Raw genomic sequence first — 27,301 nt, forward strand, 5'->3', positions numbered from 1 at the left:
TTCGTGCATTCGAAGACAGCAATGATGGCATTTATCTTTTAACCAGACTAGATGGAGGCTTCAACATCTCAAGGTTTAGAGCAAAAACCCAGGTGAAAGAACTGGGTCTGAGAAAATTCCTGTTTGCAGATGATGTGTTCTTGGTTGTCCAAAGTGAATCTTCCCAGCAAAATGTCTTGGCCATATTATCTGAATCATGCAAGAGCTTCAGGATGGCAATTCATCTCAAGAAGACTATGATTATGTACCAAGGGGTGGAAGAACCAGTGCCTGACATCACTCTGGAGGAGAAATCTCTTGTTCTCATTGACAGTTTTTGCTACTCGAGTCCTACAATCATCAGGAATCTGGACCTTCAGACTGAGCTGACTAACAGAAATGGAAAAGCAACTAAGAATTTTGTGCATGGAATAAAAGAAAACTATCAGCTAAGGTGAAGATGCAAATCTACGAGACGTGGGCTGTCATCCCTGCTTTATGGTTCAGAAATGTGGGCTACATATGGTAGGCCCATCAAGAGACTGAACAGCTTCCACATGAAATGTCTGCATAAGATCCTGAAAATAAAGTGGGAAAGCAGAATACCGAACACAGAAGTGCTGGAGTGCACAGGACTGGCACACGTAGAAAACTGTATCAAGAAGAGAAGGTTGCAATGGATCAGTCATGTCAGGGAAATGGGAGAAGACTGTATCCCCAAGAATATTTTGCATAGTGAGATTCAAGACGGCTCTAGAAAGTGGGGTTGCCCTCTATGGTGGTACCATGATGCATACAAAAATGATATGAAGTTGCTCAACATCAACGTAGAAAGTTGGGAGGAGCGTGCGAAATCCTGCCCAATCTGGTGGGAACAGCTGGCACTGGGTGCAGCTCAACATGAAGTGGCTTTGATCCAGAGGATGGAAGCGAAGCAAGAAAGAAGAAAAGCAGCATCCTTTAAACTCTGGACTCCAACTCAGACAACATATGGATCTGTGAAACTTGTAACAAGCTGTGTCGCTCTTGAATTGGACTTGTCAGCCACAAATGGATTCACCAGGCATCTGACTAGACGTGTACACCATGATCCAGAGGATTGACAGTTGCCTACCATATATCTACATACACACACACATATATGTATGCAACAAGCAAAGAAAATTCCAACACGCACACACACACACACACACACACAGTTTATGTCATTATAAACTATAGTTATTTTTATGTATGTGTATGCATGAATGAATTAATGAATGAATGTATGAATATGTATGATTTTATATTTATGTATGTATACACACACACACTTATAGTTATAGGGGTATATAAAAACACATGCTTTTATATATAGTATATATATATATATTGTGTGTGCATGTCTGTGCATGTCTAAGTGTGTGTGTGTGTGTGTATGTATGTATACACATGCACACACACATACATACACACATATACACCTATATACATATACAAATACATATATATACATATACACACATACATATATACGCACACACATTCTCTGTGTATATACACACACAGTGTGTGTGTGTGTGTGTGTGTGTATTTGTTTACGGGCCTGAATTTATATTTCATTTACTGCATTCCCATCTGGCTTCCCCACCTGGCCTTTGATCTTGGAAGAGTGGATGTTTACAACCTCACTTTTAAAAGGGGCAGATTCTGAGAAAGCAGCAGTTAGGAATCAAATACAGTAGATGTAACAGCTCATAACCTACTGGACGGAGAAGCGGAGGCAGGAGTAGTGGCTTGGGACAGACCCCATCCTTTCATGTTGTAGGCAGAGACTTGGACATAATACCTTTGGCCCTGTAAATGAACAAAAATGGAAACAAAATGCATTAAACCTTAGATATTAATTTCTTTGCACTTTGCTTCTTTAACATGCCATACCTATCTTAACTGATATGGCCTTAAATTAATGACTTGAAAAATTCCTTCTGCTCAGTTTTTTACCCTTCTGCATCTGTATGGATTGGTTCATGCTAGGAGAGCGTTACTGGGGTAGGAATAGCAATGAGACTGGGGTTCAATTCTCTCAGCAGATTGAGGGGATTCAACCCCTGCATCCTCTCCTGCCTGCCATGGGAAGATCCCAACCTCCAGGCTATAGGATACTCCCTCCCTCTGTGCTGAAGCTGCCCAGAAGAGTATGTCAGATTCAGGGGGACGGAAAGACAGTGAGCAAGGAGGAGCAACTCTGCAGCAGCGTGCTTAGGGCACTCTGTGTGCAGGAGAGAATTCAGGGTTTCAGTCTCTGATCTCACGATTATTTCCACCATTTACCCACTGCCTTGGCAGGGACCACAAACAGTGATGGGAGCAGGGACCAAAGCTCTCTCCTCCAAGAGATTTCAAAGAAAGCAGAGGTAAGCCAGTGTGAGCCCTATTAAAAACCCTGCCATTCCTGTAAAGCTATTGCATCCTCATACCTGTGCGGAGCTAAAGGTATAACGAAGTTCTGCCCTCAGCATGCATTCTTGGAAGTGACTGCATGTTTAGCTGATTTGTATTTTAGTAAAGCTGTTTTATATTGCTGGTAAGAATGAAAAGGTAGAAGATGCAAGCGAGAGCCCACCAGCCTGGAAAAATAATGGGCTTCAAATCAAAGCTCTCTCCAGACAAAATGACTGAATAAAACAATCTCTTCCCAAACTGGTGCTGGAAGTTTTCACATTGTGCCCATCCCTGGACTCCCAGACAAACCTATTTAAGAATTTTAACCTTAGGGCACAGACAGATATCTGTACCAGCCTATGCTTCAGGCCAACGGCCAAGGTTTTTTGACCCAAATCTCTAATTCAACACCCAGTCAAGTCAATGGAAAGACTCCTATAAACTTTAGTGAACTTTGGATTGGGCCCCTAAAGAAGGCTTCCAGCACAAATATTTGTGCAACTTCTGAATGAGGCCAGCATTTGTGAACCAAAATTTGCTTCTACAAATGGTCTAAAAAGACCTGGCAGAACAGGGTTATAGACACATGGCTGAAGTTAGACTCTGTAAAAATCCATGTGAATATTCATGACAAGTTTTCTCCGTCACTAACCCTGTTCTTATCTGCACAAACACACACATCCTTTCTTTAAAAAGAAAAAGACGGCAGTCAGCAACTGTGTTCCTGAATGCGGTGGAGAGATAGAATTGTTATTTTAACCATCAGACATGGAGTCAGGACTGGATCACTCAGGAGCCTTTGATCTGCACTGAGATTATCCCGTGATCCAGAGAGCAGGGGCTTTCATTCCAATCTTTTCTGATCTCCCCATAACATGACAACTTACAAAACAGTTCATGCTGTTTGTCTATTCCTCTGTGACTTCCAGATTATGGATACCAGACATATTATGCTTAATGACGGGCAGTTGTTGCCAGAGGAATGGTACTCTGCTGTTATTGCCAAGAGGTCTGGACACAAATGTCAGGGCCCTTATATCACCAGGGGAGTTAAAGATCTAAATTAATGATTTGGCCTTTACCGTTCTGAGGCCTGTGATGATGCACCTCAAAGACTGAAGATTATCCATGATAATTTCCCCGGCCAAAGGAGAAAAGTCTTCAGAGCAGCTCCATTCCACTAGAAAATAAATAGCCAAAGAAAAGCAAATCAGATTTCAGGGAAAGAAAATTGAGGCATTTTATCACCTTGGAAATTAAGTAGCTGCCTTTTCTCCCACCATTTACCGATTAACTCCTCCATGTGGCTAGAGCAAGGCCATATGATGATTCACAGTGTTTTGTACGGCGCTCAATTGTCTGTGTGTGTGTGTGTGTGTGCCTGTCCGTCTGTCTGTCTGTCGGTCTGTGCGTGTGTGGGTATTGTGAAAAAAATAGCTCAAAAGCTTTTCATAAAAGTATGTTTAAAAATGCTTCGGCATGTGAGTTACAGTCATTTAAGCAATTTCCTTTTAAAGATAAAACAGCAGCAGGAAAGAGAGATTGTGTGGAGAACTGAAAGCCCAACTAAACCAACCTATACATCAAACTGGACAGAGAGCCTCCGGTTGTGCTGCTAAAGCCACATGGGTGGACCCTTGGGCCTGCATAGAGCCCCCCTGGCTCTCAAGGCAATGCCATCGGGGTCAGTGGCATAAGGAGGGTGGAGTGAACAGGGCAACCACCTCAGGTGCAAAAAAAAAAAAAAAAAAAAAGAGTGGCAACTGCTTAATTACAATTGTGATCGCGGTGGTAACCAGAAGTCACTGCTGCTTCTGGGTCCCAGGACCTCGGCTGCATCCTTGTACTGCCGATAGTGGTGCAGAGATCTGTACTCTGCACCAGATCATAGGAAAGCAGGGCTGAAGGGACCTCGCAAAGACATCTAGTCCAGCCCCCTACTTGAGGCAGGATTTCTGTGGCATAATGACAGAAGTCATGCAGACCCACAAGACAGATCGTTCATTGTGGAGGGAAAAAAAAAAATCAAGCAGTGTTGTATTAAACTGCCTTTTGCAATCAGACAGGTCCATCCTTTAGATGTAAGGATGTGGCTGCCCTTCCTGAAGTGCTCGCAAGCAGAAGAGCTGGCAAGCTCAGCCCCACTGCCATTAACATTTCCCCCTTTACGCCTTGCATAAGTGAACGGGAACACAAGAATACTTTAAGTCAGAGACGGGCAGATCTAGGAATTCGGTTTTCAAATGAGCACACGTGAATGGTGAATTGTGACTGCTGACAGAGAAACAGCCTATTTTTCTTAAGTGATATGCTAGGAATGGCGAATTCCCTGGTTGTAGCGTAGGGCCAGTTACTACAGCAGACTCACATTTCTGGGATTGAATAACTTGCCCGTTTCACAACCCGTCTGGCTCCACGGTGTGGACGAGCCGTCAGCCTGGATGTCTATTGCAACAAGTCCTTGCGGAGCTCGCAGGTGATAGACCAAATTCTCCTCTCGGTTATGCTCATGTCAATATGGACCAATGTCATAGACGGTCTGCGTTTACACAATGGATTTGGCCCACAGATTTCTTTCATTTTAGATCCTCAAAATTTCCCGCAGCGGCTATTATTTTCACGTGTGTAATTGTCAAGAGCTTCAGCTTTTGAAACCGAAGCGCTAACTAAAGATGTATTTGATTTCAGAGCATGACATTTTCACACATCTCAATGGTGAAGTCGGCTGTGCCCTTTTGGCATTTCGAAAAAAAGGGAACATTTCTCGCGATATTTTCGGCTCAGCAGACACAGCAGTGGGTTTCCACAGTATTTTGCAGGGTTACCAGAACAACAAAGGGCTTGCGTGTCTTTTCTGCCCTCTGCATGGCTTTACCCCTTCTTTCTGACTGCACCTTGTAATCTCACATGTTGCACAAGTATGTCCTGAAACGCTTTAACATTCACCACTAAGAAAAGCATATTGGTTTTCTCTATTGCCTTTGCCCCTTTTTAGATATAATGTCCTCGTGTTCCAGGGCGTTTTAACTACCTAAACACTGCTGCCTTTAACAGCAGTCACAGGGCTATCTCTATCCACCACTATGAAAATGTAGAGGTTATTATTGTAGCCTGTTGTGAAGTTTTTGCTGAGGATTTAATTATAGCAGGGCCTGCAAGTGCCACTGTAACTTGACGGCCTGTCAGAGTTTCCATTGTAAACCGCGATTTTTTCAGGGTTTTATAACTCAGCTGTATTAAATCACTCAGGACTGACACTTGATCTGCATCATGCTGCTACTTCGGGCATGTTTCTCCTTTCTCTTCAACTGGAGAGGCCCTTCCTCAGCTGTCGAATGTCTAACAAACAGATGCGTGGTCACTTCAGGTTCCTTTTGTTCTTCCTCAAATCTGGAGAAAACAAGTTGGCATCACGTGGGAGCAGCTTCAGCTGCCACAATTCGTGCAGGATACTACTTTACTCCGCCAGAGTCAGTGGAGCTGGCTGGCCAAAGGACCATACTACTCATCATGAGACATGGTGGGCATGCTGTGCCTCCTGCCGACACAAGCAGAGCCCATTTGCCTTTAAGCAATGCTTGGAGCTCTCCGATCCTGGGCCGTTCTGAAATCTGGACCATGCCCAAGCTCAGGGGGCCTGAGCTTGGGTGCGCGGCCTCCCCAGGGGTTCCCATGGGCTGCAGCCTTCCCAAGAGCCACCTCAACACTGCATGCTGGGACCCTGTCCTTGATGTACCTCTCCTGCTCTTCTACCTTTCCCAGGGGACCTCCCTCCTAAGTGCTTAGGTGAAGCAGGTAAGGAAGCACTGTAAACTCACACGGGCCCACATACATTGACTGAGTGATGTAAAAAGGCTTTGGCATAAATGAGGCTCGAGTCCAGCATCTTTTGCAAGTGTATGTCCATCAGTGAGCATGCTGGGGCCTTGTTCTTGAGTGGGACCTTTGCAAGAAAATGCCAGCCCTGTAGTAGAGCCAAAGACAGTTTCAATAGAATTTTAAATGCTGACAAAAACACTCTTCATATGTGACAAAAAATATCCCACGAGCTTTAAAAAAAAAAAAAAAATTTTACCCTACTGATGGAGTTGAGTGGTTTTGCATGATTTTTATTTCAATGCAAAAAGGTCATTAGAACTATCTGGCATTTTCAAAATGTTGAGTTTTCAGCTCCATTTTTCATAAAAATATTGATTTTTGATGGAATGCCAGTCCTTTCCATGAAGTTTTTTGCTGAAGATTTTCATCAGTGCAGTTTGTGCGTATATATATTTGCTCAGCCTTTATTTCAACAAGCTGGTTTTCACATTTTTGATCAGGTCTACTGAACGAGGTGATGACACAAGAGAGAGCATAGTTTTTAAAATAGGAAAAATAATTTGCAAATGAGGGAGTCTGTATTCACTTTGTACACACTGCCAATCTCTACCCTATGGCTATCTAGCTAAAAATAAGTCTAATTTCACCACTTTATTCTTATATGGAACTTTTCATCAACAGATTTCAAGGACCTTCCAAAGGAGTTTGGAATCATTTTCCCCATTTTACTGACGAGGAAACTGAGACGCACATTAAAATCATTTTACTGCATAATTAACTTTGTTCTATGGCTTGTTCGTTTACTTATTAGTATTTTCACATCACACAGTCTCAACAAAAAGAAGCCAGTTTGCCTGTAGCACAGAAATTGTAACATGGTAGGACTATAAAATATACAGCCAAATCCACATCCCATGCAAGTTATAGGGGGAGCCTTTCTATTGACGTCAATGGGCACTGCATCAAGCCCACAATACAGAAAAATAATTCAAGATCCTGATGCTTATTGGCGCATCTTATCAGAGTGCACTGAGAAGAGTTGTGTAAGCCCTTTCGTGCTATGTAATTTTTACCGTGCAAAAGCCTGGTTGAAATGAACAGATATCTGGCACCATTGATTTAAATATGATTATTTTGACTGTAATACGGGTAACAGGAAGTAGCATGTTGCAGAAAGTTTCTGCATGACAACAGAAGTCATTGCTAGTATGATAACGTTCTGGAGGAACTCCATTGAAGGATACTGAAAAGGAAATTGAGTATTAATGACGTATCACAAGCCCCAGCTATAATCTAGCATCCACACAGATGCAAGGAGACGCAGAACCCAATGCCTCATTGCATTACAGCTTCTGCATGTCATTCTAGGTGGGCAAAGAGGCTGCAAAATCCAGTGGATCTGGTCACTGGAGAATGCCTCTAATGCACTGGTTGTATAAGGGCACAAACTGAAATGTGGCCAGACTCTTCTGTGCTTTGCCTTCTCAATAATTGAAAGTTTGAAGTGAACGATTTCATCACCTATTCTTGTTACTAAGCCTCCATTGTCAATGGGGATTGCACAGACTGTGGGTATGTACTGAGATATGCACTTTGTTACTTAGCTGCTGAGCCACCAACGAAATAATGTTGCTTTTGAGCGGGGCGGGCAATTATTTTGGGTGGAGGGCCGCTTACTGAGTTTTGGCAAGCCATCGAGGGCCGCATGACAGGCAGCCCGGGGCAGATAAATATTAATTTTCTTAATTTTGGGAGGCCCTATGGGCTGGACAGAATGGCCTGCCAGGCTGCAATCGGCCCCCGGGCCGCATTTTGCCCACCCCTGAATTTGTAACACTTAGACACTGCCCATTAGAAGGGTTTTTATTTATCTTAGTTTTGGAATAAAAGGTTTAGAGGTAAAATAAAATAAAATAAAACAAAACAAAAAATAAAACAATGAAGACATTCCCACTAGATTACAACACTTTAAAGACTGGCACCATTACAGCTTTGACTTAGACCTGGCAGGATATTTTTGATGAATAACTTCTTTGCTGAAAAATGCAGTTTGGGGCTGATCAAAACAATTAGCTAACTCATACTAATTCAGCGACTGGCTTTGGCTGGAAACCCCCCCCCCCAAAAACTGGAAACATTTTTTAAAAGTCAAAACATTTCACTTTGGCATTTTCAGAGTGAAAAATGTCAAATTTCAATTTTCAAAATAATATTGTTTTGAAATTTGCCTGAAATAATTTATAATGAGAGGTAATTCCCTTGAACATATTTTAGTTGACATGAAACAATATTTTTCTTTGCTTTTTTTTTCCCCTTTTGTTTTCCCAAGGACATTGGAAAAAATACACTCCAGATCAACTCCAAACAATTTTTGCCCTTGATATTTTCAGTTCCTGCCAGTGAACTAAAAACCTAATTATTTGCACATCTCTACAAAAAACGACTTGTTGGAACTTTAAGAGAGAACAAAACTCAGCCTGAAAGTCAGCACTTGAAAAGTATGATGAGTCTGACTTGAATCTACAAAAGCACAAGCACAAAAATTTCCAGATGAAGAGGGTCTTTTATAAGAGCTCAAGAACAAGAGCTGGTCTTATAGCCTGTGCTTAGCTGTGGAGTACCCGAGTGCGGCTGGGCGAGTTAAGGAAGGAGCATGCTCCAGTCCTGTTCTCAACACGCGAAAGGCCTGCTTTGTCTTGAACACTGAATGTCCTGGCTGTTGCGGGTTTCCATCTGACACTTAACGTTATGTCAGAGCACGGTTTTTTTGTATGTAATATATGGGTGACTATGTGTTTTTAATGAAGGTGCCCTGTATCCCAGAGCTAGCAAATGCATGATGTGTTGCTGCGATCGCCAAGATAAGTAGTAATTTTTAAATAAACAGCAGTATAAACAGTTACATAAAACGCCTGTAAATTGCTGGCATATAATTTTAGACTGGCTTAAGTTATGTAACCTACTTCTGGCCAAGATTTTTTTTTTTAAATATCCAATTCATCCACTTTACAATTTTAGAATAAAGGGGCAGGCTTCTTTTCACCTGTTTCTTTTTAGAACAGATCACTTTGCAGATGGACAGGCAGACAAGAGGGAACCAACATGTCCCAATCATGGGCTTATTCGGGAACGCTGGGGCCCCTCCTCCTGAGTAATGTAAACTGAAAGCATCCGCCACAGCCGCATCTTTGCCACTTCTTCTGACATTTGCTCTAACATGCACTTCGGTTAATCACCAAGTTGTTCTCTGAATTCATTAGATCCAAAGATTTTGTCATGTTATGAAGATGATGTGATTTAGTGAAAGATCAGACCAGACTGGGATTCTGGGTGCTATTCCCACCATCTATTGGTGGCCTGCTCTGTGACCCTGGACAAACCAGCGGGTCACTGCTGCTTTTCACACTTATCTGGAATCCAAGCTCTTTTTGGGGTGAGGACTGTTTCCTTCTCTCCCTTCTCCACACAATGCTCAGCCCAGGGAGCCTGGATCTCAATTGGGATCTGCAGGGGCTATCATAAGACAAGCAATAAGAATTACACTGTGTGCTGTGTTGCACAGAAACGTAAATGCAAGCTGTAACGTGGCTCAAACACTCCCATTAGCCAATGCAGAACTATTACTGCCTATTTTACAGCTGTGGAATTGAAGAGGTTAAGTGGCAGCAAGCGAGTGTTTGAACAACTACAACCCAGGAGTGCTGAACACCTTCCTCTGGCCAACAATGTCTGACATGAGCAGGTTGGCTCTTAAAAAACTAAAAACACTCCACGAGTGGAAAATTCCCTCGTTTTGGTCTGAAATACCCTTGTTTTATTTGTGTGTGTGTGTGTGTGTGTGTGTGTGTGTGTGTGTGTGTATAGATATATATATAACTGAAAGTATGAAGTGAACGATTTCATCACTTATTCTTGTTACTAAGCCTCCATTGTCAATGGGGATTGCACAGATTGTGGGTATGTACTGAGATATGCACTTTGTTACTTAGCTGCTGAGCCACCAATGAAATAATGTTGTTTTTGAGCATGTAACACAGGGGCGGGCAATTATTTCAGGTGGAAGGCCGCTTACTGAGTTTTGGCAAGCCATTGAGGGCCGCATGACAGGCAGCCAGGGGCAAATAAATATTAATTTTCTCAATTTTGGGGGGGGCCCGTGGGCTGGATAGAGTGGCCTGCCGGGCCGCATTTTGCCCACCCCTGAATTTGTAACACTTAGACACTGCCCATTAGAAGGGTTTTTATTTATCTTAGTTTTGGAATAATAGGTTTAGAGGTAAAATAAAATAAAATAAAACAAAAAATAAAACAATAAAGACATTCCCACTAGATTACAACACTTTAAAGATTGGCACCATTATAGCATTGTATACACACACACACAATGTATGTGTGTGTATATGTATATATGTGTTTATGTGTTTATATATATATACACATATACATATATATACAGTTATTATTATTTTGGTACTTTTATTATTAGTAGATTGGCACCATTACAGCATTGTACACACACACACACACACACACGTGTGTGTGTGTGTGTGTGTATAAGTATATATGTGTTTGTGTGTTTATATACACACACACACACACACACACATATAGATAGATGATGATGATGATGATGATTATTATATTTTCAATGTATCTGCACATCTGGGAATCCAAGTGAAACTGGGACAGAAGTCAGGAGGGCCCACAAAGCTAAGGGAAGGAACTTCCAGGATTTCCTTCAGCCCGATACTTCATCTCCTCTCCACAGTGCCGCGCAATCTGTTCTGATGGTTTCGGCCAATGAGAGCTAGACAGGACTCGCTCATGAGAGGTGTTGCTTGCTCAGATGGCTGTGTCACACTGCTCGGCCCCCACCTCTCTGTACGGGACTCTCCACCCCCTGCGGTGCTCTCCTATTAGTTTGGGCAGAAACACCAATTCAGTTTCTCCACGTTTCACTGGCACTGGATCACTGGATTAGCTCACTGCATTAACAAGCTATCTTCCTTAGGCAGTTCCCTAACACATTAGTATCTAATGTAAAGAAGTTTGTACTACTTGAGGTTTTTGGTGGTAAGGCACTTGGAAGATCAAAAAAATCTATAAAGTGTGCACATTATTAACTGTTTTTTTCAAAGAAAAGACTGGTCAAGAAATACCTGGGGGTGTTGCTGGAAGAGACGCAATAAAAGTGCATTCAAAAACAAAAAGAGCAGTTAAGCAACTGTACTCCAAAGTCTGTGGTTGTCTTCAATCAAGGAGAGCTAAAGGAGCCTATACACATGACTTTTTAGGGAGATGTGGTGTTGCAGATGCACTCAAGGACTGTAGGATGTGGAAATCCAAGTTAGCTCCCCACTCTGAAAATAATTCCCTCTTTGGCTTTTTGGGCAACATTCTGCCTTTCTTGCCTATCAACAAGTTGCTATCGACACTTGCTTATCTAATTTACATGAATATTGTGAAAATTAATTAATTGGTTATAGTTTGCAAAGCATTTTACGTGGCAGAAAAAATCCAGGACCAAGCGTAATTGAGAAAGGTAAAGCAGAGGGACTTACTTTTTTACTTGGCCTTAGATAGGAATGAAGGCATTGGCCTCAAGGACCCTTGTTTGACTCTGGCCGACATCATTATTCAATGAATCATATCAATTACCATTTGATGGTCTGAAATTAGGGTTCAGTTCCTACTGGATGTGCATCTATGCCTCAAGAAACATCCCTACAAATTGTAGCCTTGATCTTTCAGTGTAATACCGTGCAAAAAAGATTAATTTGATTCTTGGATGTATAAAGCAGATGCGTCAAGTAGAAGCAGTGGAATTACCTTGCCTCTGTATACAGTATCATTAAAGACTTGTACCAGAATCCTGCGTGCAGCTCTGGTGTGCACACTTCCAGTATGTTAAAATACTGGAAGAGTCGAGGGAAGGCCTTAAGAGTGATCCAGGCAGTGAACAAACTAAACCTCCTGATGGGAGGTTTAAGGAGCTCGACTTACCTTATCAAAGCAAAGAGTGGGGAGTGACTCAATCCCTGTGCATGGAACAACAGGAGCATTACAAGATTGGTGGCTGGAAGTTGCCGTTAGACCACACGCTGGAGCAACTTGCCAGGGTGAAGCGATGGTATATAAGACGAGACTCATGGGCTCCTGGAGTCATTGCTGTGTTTGGGGCGTGAGCAGCAGTGACCTGATCTCACTCTTCATTTTACTATGAGGCCAGGTGTTCCCTCCCACCAGCAAGGATTTCAAGGAGGCAGGTAAAAGACATGTCTCCCCCATAAGCCAGTGAAAAAGGAAAGGACTGAGAAGACAGAGAGAGAAGAAGGTGACCCAGCTAGGCTCAGCTATGCATCCAAATCTCAGATAAATGTTCTCCATTAACCCGGGGGGTTTCCAGTCTTCCCTCTGCTGCTTCTCAGTTAAAGACAGTCCCACATGTTATGCTGGGAGTATGAATACATTAAAGGTTGAGAAATGCTCTGATACTATGGTAATGGGAACCACATAAGTATCTAATACAGGCAGGCAGATCCATTGCCTCCCAGTGTGGGCTAGTGGTTACAAAGCCACAGTTGAGCTCTGTACAACTTGGGGTCTGAGTTGCAGTTATACTATGACCAATGTGCGCCACTCTGGCAATGCAAAGAAGTTTAAAAGTGGGACCAATTAGATACTAGAACACTGAGAGGGAAACTTAGTGTGAGGCCGACCAAAAGTCGGCGTGTCCTCGAAAAGCACAACGGGCCCAATCTTACAAACTGCCATTCGCAGCAAGTAGCTTTAACTCATGCAAGCAGCTGTACCAAAGCCAATGGCACATCTCAGGAAAATAAAGGATTACTCATGAGAGTAGACCACGTGCGCACTGAGCTCCGATTCTTTCTAAAGCACAGCATATTTAGAAATTCCAATTAAAGAGCACGCTCATAAAAATACCAACAAAAAAGTCACCTAATCTGTACAGCGTGCACATTTTGATACTGAAACCTTTCATAGCAACATCAACAGAGAGAAAGAAAACACAGAAACATCCACCCACTTCCATTGTTTAAGTCAATTCCAGTTCTTTTCCCTTAGTGCTACACTGAATTTTTTTTTTAAAAAAGGACTTATTTGTACAGAACATGAATTGCTTATATTTAGGGCTTTATTTTTCCTAAGTTAATCCCTAAATTTTTTTAAAAATGCCATTAGATAGTGGTCAGGGATCAAAGAAATTCTCAGCCCAGCATGGGGGCTGCCTAAGCTGTGAAATTTTACTTTCACCAGAAGAAGTACAAGAGAGCGGAGATGGAGGAAGAGGGTCAGGGGCACTAGAGAGTGCAGAAGATAATGCAAACATAAAAATGGCCCTGCTCACAGAACATCATTTGCTGCTTACTGTACTGGCCTTACTGGGAGCACAGGGAACTTCTCCATATGGGGGAGGTGATGCAAGAATGGGCATAGGTGGAAGCAGGGCTTGCATGCAAGATTGTTCAATGTGGTTTGATGGCTGCTGGGACTGAGAGAGAAAGGAAATTGGATTTTAGTGCAGTAAAGTCCTGGATCCTGCAAGTTAGAGCATGGTTTTTTGGATGGTTTCAAGGCCCCCAACATCCCAAACTGAACAATGGGTATCTGGGGAAAGGGGACAAAGACCTCTGCCACGGTGTCCTTAGAGAACACCCTGCCAAGCATCTTACTATTAGTTGGTGGGTGTCAAGTTCCTTAGGGAAATACTTCCAACCCCACAAATCTGCAGAAGCTGGAGCTAGTCTAAAGGGGCTTGGCCTGCCTCACTGACAGGCAATGGGGCCTGGAGGAATGCAAATAAGGGCAGCAAACAGCGGGCCTTGAGTTCTAATCCTGCCTTAGCTGCGGACGGTCTATGTAACTTTGGGCAATTTATGTAACCTTTCGATCCCATTTTCCTAAATGAGAAAATACAGATAATAGCACTCATCTGACAACATCAAAGGGGCACCATAAGGGTTATTCAACTAAAGCTTTTACAGTTCCATAAAATGCTTATTTCTAAATATCATCTACTTAAAGGTATAAAGCTATATTCTCGCACACTCAAAGGGAAGATGGGATCAGGCCATAAGTGTCTGGGTTTTCTCATTGCCATTCATCTTGAGCTCCTGCTCAAAATAATCCTAAATCACAAATACAAATAAGAACAAGCAAATGGAGTATTTTCTGTTTTATCAACTGCAATAACCTTCATTTAATATTTAATCCCAGAGGGATGGTCTCACTAAATACTTGCAAACTAATCAGAAAGACTTTTTTTTAAGTCCAAAGCATACTACAAAAGCTGAGAGGATTTAGAAATAGAAAGATTTGTTTTAACATTACACATTTTTGTACTTGCTGGGCATAAAAATAGAAATCAAATTGCACAGTCCTGTTAGCTACCAAAATATAATGTGCAAATAAAGCGCCCAGGAGACCTAATAAAATGCCATAAATGAGCTACTGTAAAAATATCAGGCCACACCTATTCTGCAGGATAAACTCCAGCATGTTACAAAGAAATGTATTCTCCTTCATTTTTAATGGAGAAAAGAATTGGTTTGGGGATAGAAAGAATGAGTTTCAGAATTTACAAAAATACTGTGATTGGTTAGTAGCAATGGCATAAGGGCCCATTTGGATGACGAATGCCATCACACCGGGTGCAGAATCAAGTTATGTAGAATTTGCTGCAATAAATTATAAAAGATTCATGGAAATCAATATTAAAGCATTGTGCTTTCCCACATAAGGGCCCAATCTTACAAGCGTATCCCACTTCCCTCCACTCCCCTGGGAATCCAAAAGCGCTGAAGTGTGCTTTTTTGAATCTCGTATTACATTTCCTAATGTGATATGGAAAAAAAGATGCATGTGTCATAACTTCATGTAGAAAAGGGGTATATGTGGAAATTCTACTGACACACAAATTAAGTGCAGTATCACAAGAACTACCTGGGTGTGTGCATATATATACAGGCAGACAGAAGTCAAGGGGATTACTTGATTGAGTGAGGATGGATTTAATGTGCTACATCAAAGGAATTCCCTAAGTTGTTTTAAAAATCTATCTGAGATTTCTTTTCAAGTCAAAGTGTTCAACAGAAGACTCATATTTACCTCAAATGGACTTTGGAGCAGACCCGTAGCTCTTGGGCTAGATACAGACAGACAAAAAGCCGGAGGCTGAATCAATTCAGTCTTTGCAGGTTAGTCTAAAATGCACAGATTAAACTGAAACAGAAGTGAACAGGCATTTCCCTTTGATTCGGGTAATGCAGCCACATGTCTGCAGTGGCTCAGGCCAGAAGCCGGGGGGCGCTAAAGCACGGCTCTCTGGCTGCGTGTTTGCTGCCCCTGAGGTCTCTGGGATTTGCAGTCCAGACTTATAGCCCCAGGACTCTGCAGGGTTGCTCATCACTTCTTCCTGCTTCCAGGTGCCTCTGGGATTTGTAGTCCACATTCACAGCCAGCAGTAAGTTTGAGCAGGCGAAGGGGTGTTTACTACATTCAACCAGGTTTGTCTTAAACCAGTTTCAGCCAGTATGTGCACTGAACTTGTGTTCTGTTACAGGTTTAAACCAGTTTGTGATCACTTCAACCGGCTTGTGTAACTTCTCTCCCTAGCCTTGGTGAAGGGCAAATGATTGAGAGCCAGTTACAGTGAAGTTCGATGGAGCTACAGAATATCTATAAAATAGGCTCACTGGAGTAAGATTCTGGAGATCCCAGACTCTGACCTTAAAACGTTCCTCTTGTTGGTGCAAGATGGCATTTCACTCTCCAAGGCCCCTTCAGCTCCTTCTTCCGAGACTTCCAGTGCCGGTGCTGGGGTTACGTGGGCGCTTAATTCTCGGAGAAATGGGCTAAGCCCAATACAAACTCATTTCACATACCACCAAACCAGCTGCCAGGTGGGAATGAATTTTGGCCTTTACTTGGGACTTGCACTATACGAACGCAAACAATGTTGAGGAGAACCACAAATTGCCCTGGAGGAAGGGAGGCAGGGAGTAAGGTTTTTTGGCAAAAGCTATGCAAGAAATAACTGTCTTTTCCTGATCTAACATGACTGGCTGACGTTTTCAAAAGAGCTATAACACTGACATGAAATAAGAACATTTTTTCCATCAGGCGGGAGCCCTAGAAGGCTGTCAGGCCACACGGACAAACAGAAATGTGTAAAATGGTTTGCCAAGAAACAAACCAAAAGAAGGGCAATACATGGGGATAAAGTAGCCCAGACAGTTGCTCATCATCAACCCAACTCAATGCCAGGCTGGGAAGTGACTTCAAACCCCCAGGTGAACTGTGTGAATCTCTATTAGAGGCAATCCTGCTACTGGAAATGCATTTTTTGTATCTTGGCATGTGGGCCCTGGGACTGCTGTCTGCTGAGAGGGTCAAGTGGCTCAATTGGCCTAGTCAAAGGTAGCTCAGAATTTCTCTCTATTTGCCAACATACCTTCAATCAATCTAATTAGTCAGCTTTGGGCACCGTAGCTGCTTCTCCATTTCTCACCAAGAGATGGATTTGTAGAATATGTCTTTGTTTGGGAAAAACAGATAAAGGAAATGAAGTATACTGTACATTGAATCTCTCCATATTTCATATTAAGTTTTCATCAGTGGCTATTCTTAGCTCTACATCTATTCTTTGGTCTTATCTGAATCCTTAAACCTCCTAGCACAATGATAATGACTTCTGATAGGAGTGTACACTGTATTGTGACACCGCTCAAGAAGAAGTAATGCACATCTGAACCTGGACCTGTGAAGGGGCAAAGCAAAAACAAATCGGATTTAAGGCAGGGAGAGGAAAGCTTCATTTTTTTCCAGGTTTGCAATGCTGTATTGTCATTGCTGAATTTCTCAGCAATATTTACAAATCATCTTTTGTCCACGATGAGGAAAAGGGCTTTTCATTTAATTAAACTGATTTGTGGTTGTGCATGCATGTCTGTGAGAGACGCATGTGACACTCATTGCAAGGGTAACTGGTTAAAGCAGCGGCTCTGAAAGATTCTGGGCCTGTGAACACATACCATCAGACTTCATTAGGATCACATCAGGATCTCGCCTACACTGGAGGGTTTTTTGCATCCAAGTAGTCACACTGATGTAGCTCTGCTGGGCAAACATGTAGCATACAAGAATGCACCAGTGTAAAAGTAACACGGCCTAGTAAGACTCGTCTCAGCTAGAGTTTGCAGGAAGTCACTTTTTGGATCAGTGAAGCACATTTATCCCAGGTTTTCACTGCTTGTTCACCGGTGTGAGAACAAGCAGTATAGCCAAATTCAAAGTGTTTGCAGAAACAGGTGCAAAGTTTGTCCCTAGAGCATGATTATCCAAATAGATAATTTTTAATGAAGTATTACCATGCTTAATGAGCTTCCTAGAACTTTGTGCTGGAACTGCTTTTGACTCTTCCCCTCCTGCTTGGAGAAGATTACTACTATCATCATTGATTCAAGCCTCAACACATTTTACCAAATTACAATATACAAGGGGAACATTTGACTTTTCAGCCATTGCCATAATGCACTTTTCTCTGGAGAGAAATTAAGAGGATCGCGCCAGCAACTTTAAATAACAGTTCAGCGTAGGAGTAACGAATACCCCAGCTCCTTAAAGAAACAGCTTTACTCCTTAAAGAAATAGCTCAACAGAATGCAATCACTCAGCTGGATTCCAGCTGGGACACCAAAGTCAACACCCAGCTATCTAGTGTGATTAAATTAAATCTCTTAATGAAGCAAGCTGGTTTCAGTGGGTGTAGTGTGAGGGCAAAGTATCATTCTCCTATATTAATATTTGTAAATGAGGTAACAAGGGAAACCTTGCACAGAGAAAAACAGCCAGCGGATTTAGACTATGTTCTGCTACAAGTCTCGAAACAACATTGAACAGATAGGCATTTGGAAAGCATTCTTCCACAATGCAGAATCAAGCCACATACCAACCATTTTTAGAAAAAGATAATATATTAAAAGGAATTGTCAGCATTTGTCTCATGCAATGAAGATCCTTAGAAAATAACATTATCAGCATAAGAAGGGAGGCTTGACCAATGACAATATATTACTAATTCTTCTGGTGCCTTTTTTTTGTTAAATTAAGTATTAACCTAGTAGGAAAGGGTATGATCCTCAATTCACAAAACACATAACTGGATTACTGAATTATGCTTTTGGCTAAAAGATCCTTGGTCAAAATGATCAAATTTTGTTTATGGGAGAAGCAGCTCCTACCTGGTTCTACTCATTCTTATGAGAGATCATTTGAAAGGTTTATTTCATGGCCCTTCAAATGAACAAGGATCTCACTCCAAAATGTAATAAACAATTTTACATGCAGGGTTTAATTGATCCCCACCAGTTACTCAAAACTCATTAAAGTTTTTTTGGGTTTTTTTGCTTTTCTTTTTTTTTCCCATCCAGCCCTAAGTATTCCGGCCTCCTGGGTAAAAGGACTTTAAAAGAATATTCTGGTACAATTAATTGTTATCCTAACCAGACATAAAACAACTGGCAGTGTAGATAACTCAAACAAATGCATGAGAGAGCTAGTTAGTACAATTTACAAAAGATTTGTCAAGTTGGATAACATTTTTTTGCTTCCGCACTTACTGAGGAGGACAGAGGATAGGGACAGATGAACAAATTGTATGGAGCTAAAAGGGAGAAAAATGAATTTACCACGTATCAGCCTTTCTGTCCTATCTGCTTCTATCTTGTAGTAACCGGACACTGAATTGGAGCAGCTTCCGCTTAATGAAACACCCATCCCAGAAAACCTGGTGCTCAGAGAACTGCTTTGCCAGACTCAAGTCCCTCCTTTGCCTAATTCACATCAGGGGATGAGCTTGGCTTTCCCACACCCCAGGAAACACTGCCGGGCCTTTGGCTATCCTGGGCTGGGGCTCTTTCAACATCTTCTGTTAGAGCAGATCTATTACATAAAATTAAATCTTCATTGAGTCCAAAAGAAAGAGAACAAGGCAGACTAAGTCTATATTCTGAGATTTATGGCTCATGTGTAGGCTGAGACCCACCTTCAAGTCTCTTCTCCAATAAAAGTGCTCCAAAAGAGGATAGTGAGAGAGACCCAGCAGGGACAGGTTGCAGATACCCCTTCTATCCAGCTCTGTGACAGTGGCCTGGAAACCCCAAGATTACCTGCAAGAGAGGGCCTCTCAGGCTTGGGCCAGATATCCTGGGGACATAGGGGCATGTTAGGGAACCCCCCTTCCAAGAGCTAGAAGCAGAGGCCTGCTCCATTTAGTTTGGGGAAAATAGAATGGGTCCATGCCAAAAACTTCTCATTTTGGAAAAGCAGAAGGCCCTTTCCAGAGGAAATCCCCCAAATTCTAGGTTTTGTTCTGATTTGGAATGACACTTTTGTGAAGAAAATGTTACAAGCTCCCGAGGAATAGAAAGTCCTCGTTTCGATTGGCTCTACTCATCAGGGCTATTCAGATGGAAGTATTTTCCTATTCATTCCACTTTAGGACTAAAGGGTGCCACCCAAAATGTCCTGCTCTTCCAGGAATGATGTGGCAACACTGGAACAGCTAAGTTGGCTGGGCTGTGATGCTGCTGCTGCCAGCAGTATCAGCTTCCAGAAGCATTTCTTTAAGGAATGGAGGTGTGGGTTTGGCATACGCAAGCCTACACATGTTTTAAGGAGCACACAGACACTAAAGCTTAGCTCATGTTTTCTAGCAGGCTCATCTTACTGAGCTGCTGTCTTAACCACAATGATTCAAGCAAACTGCTTCAAGAGATCTGTGGGTAATGGCTTGGGTAAACGGTGCGCGCGCGTGCGTTTGTAACCCAGAACTCCATCCAAATATCTCAGTGGTGCAAAGTTAACTAAGGAAATATTTCCATCCAAACATGACTTGGAAATATCTGGGAATGGCTTAGAAAAATAGCCCCTGAAGGTAAACATTAGCACTAAAGGTCCCGTGCATTGTTAAGAAAGGAAAAGGAAATGCATGCAAATCCAGTACCTTTATATTTGGTCACTACAGCTGAGTTGACGCTAAGAGGTTCTTGGAAGGTGACAGTGAGTGATGTACTGCTTGTTACCATGAGACAGACGTTGGTTGGCGCCTCGGGGGCTCCTGGGAGAGAAGAAAAAACATCAGATCCTCAGCACAACAAATCCTATTCAAACAATGTTTTTGTGTCTTCAAAGAACCAACTGAAAACCACACGGCAATTGTGAGCTTTGGTTTGTAGGTGTTTGTGTTCTCTGCCTTTTGAGCATTTTAATTAGTGCCCCAACTAACTATATCCTGCAGGCACCATTTGTTTCTATCATGGTCTTCAGTTCCTTTGGGTTAAAAAGATCTTCCTGTATGTATGTAAGCATGTAACTCAACAAAAGAGAATAATGCTAATTATGTCCATGAACGAGCCCTATAAATCTCTTGGGGTGAGGGGAAAGAGAGAGGGGACAAAACCACGAAGAGCTAATTAAACCTTTAAGGCTTCCCTGAAAGATTTAAAGCTATTAAATGACAGGTTTCTACATTACCAGGATTCAGAAATCACAAATAGCAAAAGGGCCAACTGTGGTCATTCTAAAATGTGCTGTCGACTGTGGCCATAAGTGTCTTTAAAAATGATTAGTTTAAAGAGCATCTTTGATACAGGAAACATAATGTCGGTTGTATTACTTATCGTTTGCAAAAACAACTTTAGGCCCTCTTGAACCTGCAAATAATTCGGAGGCAGTTCCATGGATGAATGAAGACTATGCAGTTATCCAGTTTTTTACATTTTATTTAGGATAAGAGAATTATGAAAACTATTGTGAGTTAAAGAAAAACAGAGTGGCTAAGGGCAAGGGCACTGGCCAAGGTCTCAGCTAGTGTCAACTGGGTTAAGTGAAGCTACCATAAATTGTGAACGTGGCCTATATCTTTTCCATTTCTTTATTGCAAGTAATTAATACAGTCATATTTGTTTCATGCTTTGTATCACGTACAGAGAACACTACACATCTATCTCAGTAAGTTTAGTACGTGATAACCTTCAAGTCGTTATTTTCAATGACATTTTTGTAAAGGTAGTTTTAAGGATATTAGTGGCCGTGGTTCAATTACCGTTCATGTAGCAAAGCAAGCAGAATGCTTGTACCAACAGAATAGTTTCAATCCCTAGTTTATTCCTTCCCATGGGCCACAGCCTACCCAGCTTTTCGAGTTGATCAAAATACTGTCCAAATTTTGACTACATTTGTCAAAACATCAGCTTTACATATGCCCACAAGTGTGTGCGTGTGTGTACGGGGGAGGGGAGTGAGAAGATTCAAAGTTCTTTGGGAGAAAAATTAAATTCCACGGTTTGACCAAATCTAGAGCTGCTGAAATGCTTCTCAAGCTACAGTGAAAAAAAAGGTTGGTTTCCCCCCATGCTTTCTCCCCTCCTTCCAAAATGGCTCCATTTTTCAACCACCTTGAATCACATTCAGTGAAGTCAGAAGGAAAACGTCAAGGAAAAAAGGCAAGGAAAGGGATGTGTGTTGGCGGCATAAGCATTAGACATTGTACCGAGAGCTTACGGGCCTGACCAGCCTGTTGGCTTTGAGCATACAAGTCCCTGTACATAAGTGTCAGGAGACTCAGGTCTCTCCGATTCAAATACCCTCCAGTCTTGGGCAAGTCTGTAATTTTTTGTCCCTTCATTTTCCCACCTATAACACTTACATGCCTCCCAGGAGCATCAGGAGCATTTGTGAACATAGGGAACCACTCTGCCAGTGCAACTTAGTCCTGTGTGAAGAGCACTCCACAGATTCCCATAACCACTTCACTGCTACTTACTGGCATGCTCGTAGCCTGCTTTCATTCGCTTGTAGAGTCGGTATCTCCACTCCCACGCTTTCAGTTGCTTCTCTTTTTCTGCGCTGTCCATTCCCAGCCCTTCACTCATCACTTGTGTAGACAGTTCATTCACTCGCTGCTGGGCTTCCTGGACCAACGTGCTCAAATGCATCAACCTGCTTTCCATGGTAACAACTGTCAGAAAAAAGGAAACGTTAATGACGGCTGGGTCATCTTAGCCCCTGGCATGTGTTCATTTAAAGATGCCATGGATCCCCAATGCCCATGGGAGGAGGGTGCAATTTTGGGATCAGATCCCAATCGTGTCCTTTCTACTTGTCAGCCTGGGGGTCATGATCATCTTTTGTGCATAGGGATCGCCTTTTATGGGAACTGAACTGACCTTGCCAAAGTACATGTTGCCAGAACCATGTACACCTATAGTCAAGGATGGCTCACAATTTTTCTAAGAAGGCAAAACCTTCCAAGTTTTGGAGCCAAGACTGTGACCTGTTTTGACACAAAAACCACACCGAAGGGTAAAAACGGCTACATCTGGGATATAATTAAACCTTTCATAGATCCATTGATATTCTGTTATATCAAAAAGTGAATCCAGGAGCTCAGCAGTGAGCATAATTTTTGCATCAGAGTAAAATAAAATAAAAATCAACAGAGATACTTTGGTTGGCACGTGTGTATTACATGCACGTTTTTAGTCATAGTCTCTCTCAAATTGGACTTTAGCCAGAAGTCCAACCCCCCCCCACCCCCCCACAGACTAATGTGAACATGCCATGGGATTTTTAACAACTCTTGGAAGAGAACAAGGAATTTTTCAATGCCTCTGACATCCCATAGATCTTTGAAGAATGCTCATCTCTGAGGCTTTGCTTTCCAAACCTGGCGTGCAGCCACTCTTCTTCAAGTATTCTTCATACGGATATGAGACAGATGGCCATGCTACCTGGAATCTGCTGGCACCTTCAGAATGAGCTCTCTTTTGTGAGGCCCTATGGTAACTGGACTTCCTGAGCAAGCGTGGTGTGAGCAAGCGTGGTGTTTGCAGAAGGAAGATTTTATGGGCCAGAACGTCAGCTGATGCACTTACCATTTCCTTTGAGATCTTGATCCAGAGTTGTTGGATGTTGGAAAGGTGTCAAATTAGCCAATGGAAACATTAATATTATTTTTATTTAGTTCTAGATGAACAAGCCAAGGATAAATGAAGAGAGCTGAAGAGAGAAACAGTTGTCTAGCGTAATGATAGCAGTGAATGTAGAGAGAAGTCTTCCTTCCTTTTTATATTTTAATGTAAATGTTCAGCAAGCTGCACTCTTGGCTGCCATGTTTAAGTGCCTAAAAGAATGTCAGGGTTTCTGCATGGATGTTATTCCATGTGAAATGGGGAAAGGGAGTCTTTGCTCTCCATGGCTTTATCCCATATCCTGCTTTTGTATTTTCATGTGGCAATGAAAGTAATGAATCTGAGAGGTGTATTAACTCCCTCTGAGCCTTCCCTTATGGCTAGTACTGTATATAGTCACAAGAGAACCCACTTCATGATAGTGTTTCTTTCTAGGAGGGCTGCTCCTAAAGACACATGAACTGGGCTCTTCGATGGCTGTCTCATTTCAATTCTTTCCATCATAGGTAGGAGGTGTGAGGACTCCTGTCAACCAGGCCATCTTTGTTGTTCCTTTTGCTGAAGGTCTGTGAGGGATGGAAGAGGATATGACCTATACAATCCACAACTTCTGCCAGAGGAAATGGCACAAGAAACTCTGCAAGATGATCCTCAGGAAGGTTGCCTCGCCCTAACTACTTCCTATGTCTTTCTGGTTTTGCTGGGATGGGTCTGGGAGTAAGACAACCCCTGCTTTAGCAATCAGGAGCAAGCTTTCAGCAAAGAAACCATAGGAGACGGTCAGGAATTGGCTCATTATAGAATCCAGACCAACGGAAAAGGAACTCAGGAGGTCAACTAGTCCAACCCCCCGCACAAGACATGATCCTCCCCACTTAAATCATCCTGGACAAATGTTTATTATGAGTGCTATGAATGGCTCTGGAAGACATGGTCTACCAGGACTCTCAGATGCACACTTGAAACCATCAACTGATGGGACAGGGTGATGGCCTGGTTGACAGGAGCCATCACACCTCCTACCTACGATGGAAAGAACTGAAATGAGGCAGCCATAGAAGAGTCCAGTTCATACGTCTTTAGTTACTTCCACTCACCTTGCAATTGCGTACTGGTGACGAGACAGTATTACAGCCCTGTGCCCTGACTTTGAACTGGGGGAGGTGGGATTTTGTCTGCATTCAGCTTGTACAGACCTTGATCCAGCATGTACTGAAGTCAACGTGAATCTTTCTACTGAATTCTCTATCAGGTCTATGGAGCCCAGATGACCTGCAACTGGACTAGATTTCATTCCAGCAGGGTTGCTTGAACACAGGCAAACAGAAGTGTGGAAATGGGGCAGAACAGGAGAAAATAGGAAGCGACTGCTGCCTGCTCTGAACAACGGAGACAAACACAGAGATGTTGAAAACCGTTGTTCTGAGGGATGACTGCTTTGCTGCTTGGTTCCAAGAGGCAACTTGAGACCCTTGAAGACAAAAAACCCCCTAATAATTTGATTTTGATTCAGCAAGCCTTATCCATTATTGCAAATCAGAAAACTAAAAATCAAGATAAGTGAAGTGGAAATTTGGTGGGTATATTTTGAAATGGAAATGAGGTGGTTATATATTCATATTCTCTGTGTTCATAGGCGTGTTTGCATTAATTACAGGAAATTAATACTAATTTATGATTGCCCCTGCTCACCATCAGACTGCATTTATTTACAGATGAGGTCAATGAAAAATTAGTTTAGTCTTTTTTACTGCTGTTTAGAACACTCAAGACTGTGTTTTCCTCTAGATTTGTCATGGTTAATGAATGTTGCTTCAGCAGTCAATCATGTACTCTAAATGCTGTCACACTTTTTTTTTTAAAGCCTCAGTCATGAACCATGACAGAAAAATAAACAAATAAATATAAAGCTAAAAAACTCTTTTCACTGAGCAGCTACACTATGCAAAAATCTCCTGGGAAGGTTAAAAGAGGCCAGAATAAATGATAATATAAGTGCTGTGGACACAGAAAAGCAATAAAGGTGTACCAACACGGAGGGGCTGGCAAAACAGCTCAATGCACATCAACACACGCACACAGACACACACACATACATGCACTCATGCACACGTTCACACACTCTCCAGTGAAAAAAATTGGCAATGCTAGTAGCCTCAAGGTGCAATTTCCTGCAGCACCAAGATTGACATGCCAGGATTAAATGCTGTTAATTTAACTAACTTCAAATTAATGGCATAGAGTCTGCAGTGGCTGAGCCCCTCCAACACAGTCTCGTTATAGCCTTGCTGGGAATGTCCTAAATATAGGCATTGACAGTTTAAAACAAATTTGTATACATTTGTGTATTTTTAGCCACAAGTAAGGCGTCAGAGTTTGTGTCATGGTTTAAGGTTGATTAATTGAGTTGGTAAGTCTCCCCCCCCACCCTTCACTTTTAAATTATGCATAAAAAAGGTCCCATGAAGGAAGACAAAGGAGAGTTTTATAACCACAATAAGTGCTATTGGTGTTCCCGTGCCGTGCGGAGGTGTATTTCATGCAGGGATTTCATTGGTAGTAGGTAATGAAACTTTACTGAAGCCATGCTACCAGTTCTTTGCTGCAGCCTTTTATCACTATGCTTTCATTCAGTATGGTCTTGATTTATATAAATGTGTGAAGGTCAATGGGAAAACTCCACTGGGCCTTAAAATTTCAGAAGTCTTATTTTAATGGGAGTTAATGCCCAAGTTATTGGAAGCAATATGCTTAAACACACCTTACTACATCCTGGAGACCCCTTTTCCTGGAGCAGAGACTTGGAAAAGCAAATTATTCCATACACATAGTAATCCATTGTCATTTATTCCTTTATCATGAACTCTGCACCATCTCTGTATTATTGGCTTGGTCCCTAACTACATATTTTCTAAAGATTTCTATTCTTGCTACACCTGAGCTAAACATGCTAGGCCACTTCTAGACCATGGAATTTGCATGCCAGTTAGCACCATCCTCGCTACATGCTGCATTGCTCCATAAGACGCATAATCACACCTGTAAGGCACAGAGGCTGTACTGAGAAGCACTGCTTAGTGACAGAGCAAACTACCTTTCCCTTGCACTGCATGGACACAACCACACTGCTGTAACTTAATCCACAGTGCACCCATGTCTAGGAGTGCGTGTACACGTCACGATGTTACCATACACACGTGACAAAATTTTCCCTTTGTGTGGCTTAATGGCATCACACTTTACACATACGCAAGTTTTGGGGGTTTTAAATGAATTTGTGTTGTCACAAACTAAGCCACATACCGATATAGTTTAGTCTGCAATGTTGCAACTTGGAACATTGCAGCCATTAATGTATCAGCTTGCCCCCGAGCTGCGGGAAGGGCAGGCAGGCTCTGTAGAAAAAAAGGATCGGGCCCCTCACTACTTCTGCCTTCAGCAGGCACCTGCAGCTGCCAGAACACCTGGGACCACCCAGGAATGGGCTGGCCCCTGGGAGAGCGCAGGGAGGTGGCAGGAGGGCAGTTGGGTGTGCTGGCAGCAGAAGGCAGCAGGACTGGTGCATGGGGTGCTGGACGCCTGAGCCAGTTTAGGGAAGAATTAGATCGCGCACCTCCAAGCTGGGGCAGCACTTGGCCCGCTCGCAGCCTGCCTGGACGGCCCCAAGGGGTGCCGCCACTGTGGAGGGAAGGATTGAGGCCCCCCACAGCTCAGGGGCCTCTCGGCCTGCCAGCAGCTTGCACCCTGGCCATGGGACAGGCAGGCAGGCTCCTCCAGGAAAAAAAGGATCCGACCCCTTGCCACTTCTGCCTTCAGCAGGCACCTGTGGCCACCAAGACAACGACATGTATACAGTGACGGAAAAATGAAACCCTCCTTTCTTAATTAAAAATTCAGCGTTTCAATATAGAGGGCACAGAATGCAACCCTGAAGGACTAAACCCCTTTCACGTGTACAAGTGCCCCAAAATACTGTGGAGTTCTGATCTCCCATTCCCAAAAAGGATACATAGAGTAGATTCATAGATTCATAGATGTTAGGGTCAGAAGGGACCTCAATAGATCATCGAGTCCGACCCCCTGCA

The 27,301-nt window shown here is 42.6% G+C and overlaps 1 protein-coding gene across 1 annotated transcript in view; it reads right to left on the bottom strand.

Annotated features, from left to right (window-relative positions):
* The window catches only part of ANKFN1 (ankyrin repeat and fibronectin type III domain containing 1), a 99,769-nt gene that overhangs the window by 46,510 nt on the left and 25,958 nt on the right, over positions 1–27,301 (bottom strand). The window contains exons 4-7 of the mRNA XM_025196230.1: positions 22,070–22,264; positions 20,249–20,362; positions 3,486–3,583; positions 1,725–1,815 (exon numbers count right to left, since the gene is read on the bottom strand). Coding sequence (XP_025052015.1) covers positions 1,725–1,815; positions 3,486–3,583; positions 20,249–20,362; positions 22,070–22,264 — 498 coding nt within the window. The remainder of the gene's footprint in view (positions 1–1,724; positions 1,816–3,485; positions 3,584–20,248; positions 20,363–22,069; positions 22,265–27,301) is intronic.

Source organism: Alligator sinensis, unplaced genomic scaffold (genome assembly GCF_000455745.1).
Source record: "Alligator sinensis unplaced genomic scaffold, ASM45574v1 scaffold282_2, whole genome shotgun sequence".
Taxonomy (NCBI): Eukaryota; Metazoa; Chordata; order Crocodylia; family Alligatoridae; genus Alligator; species Alligator sinensis.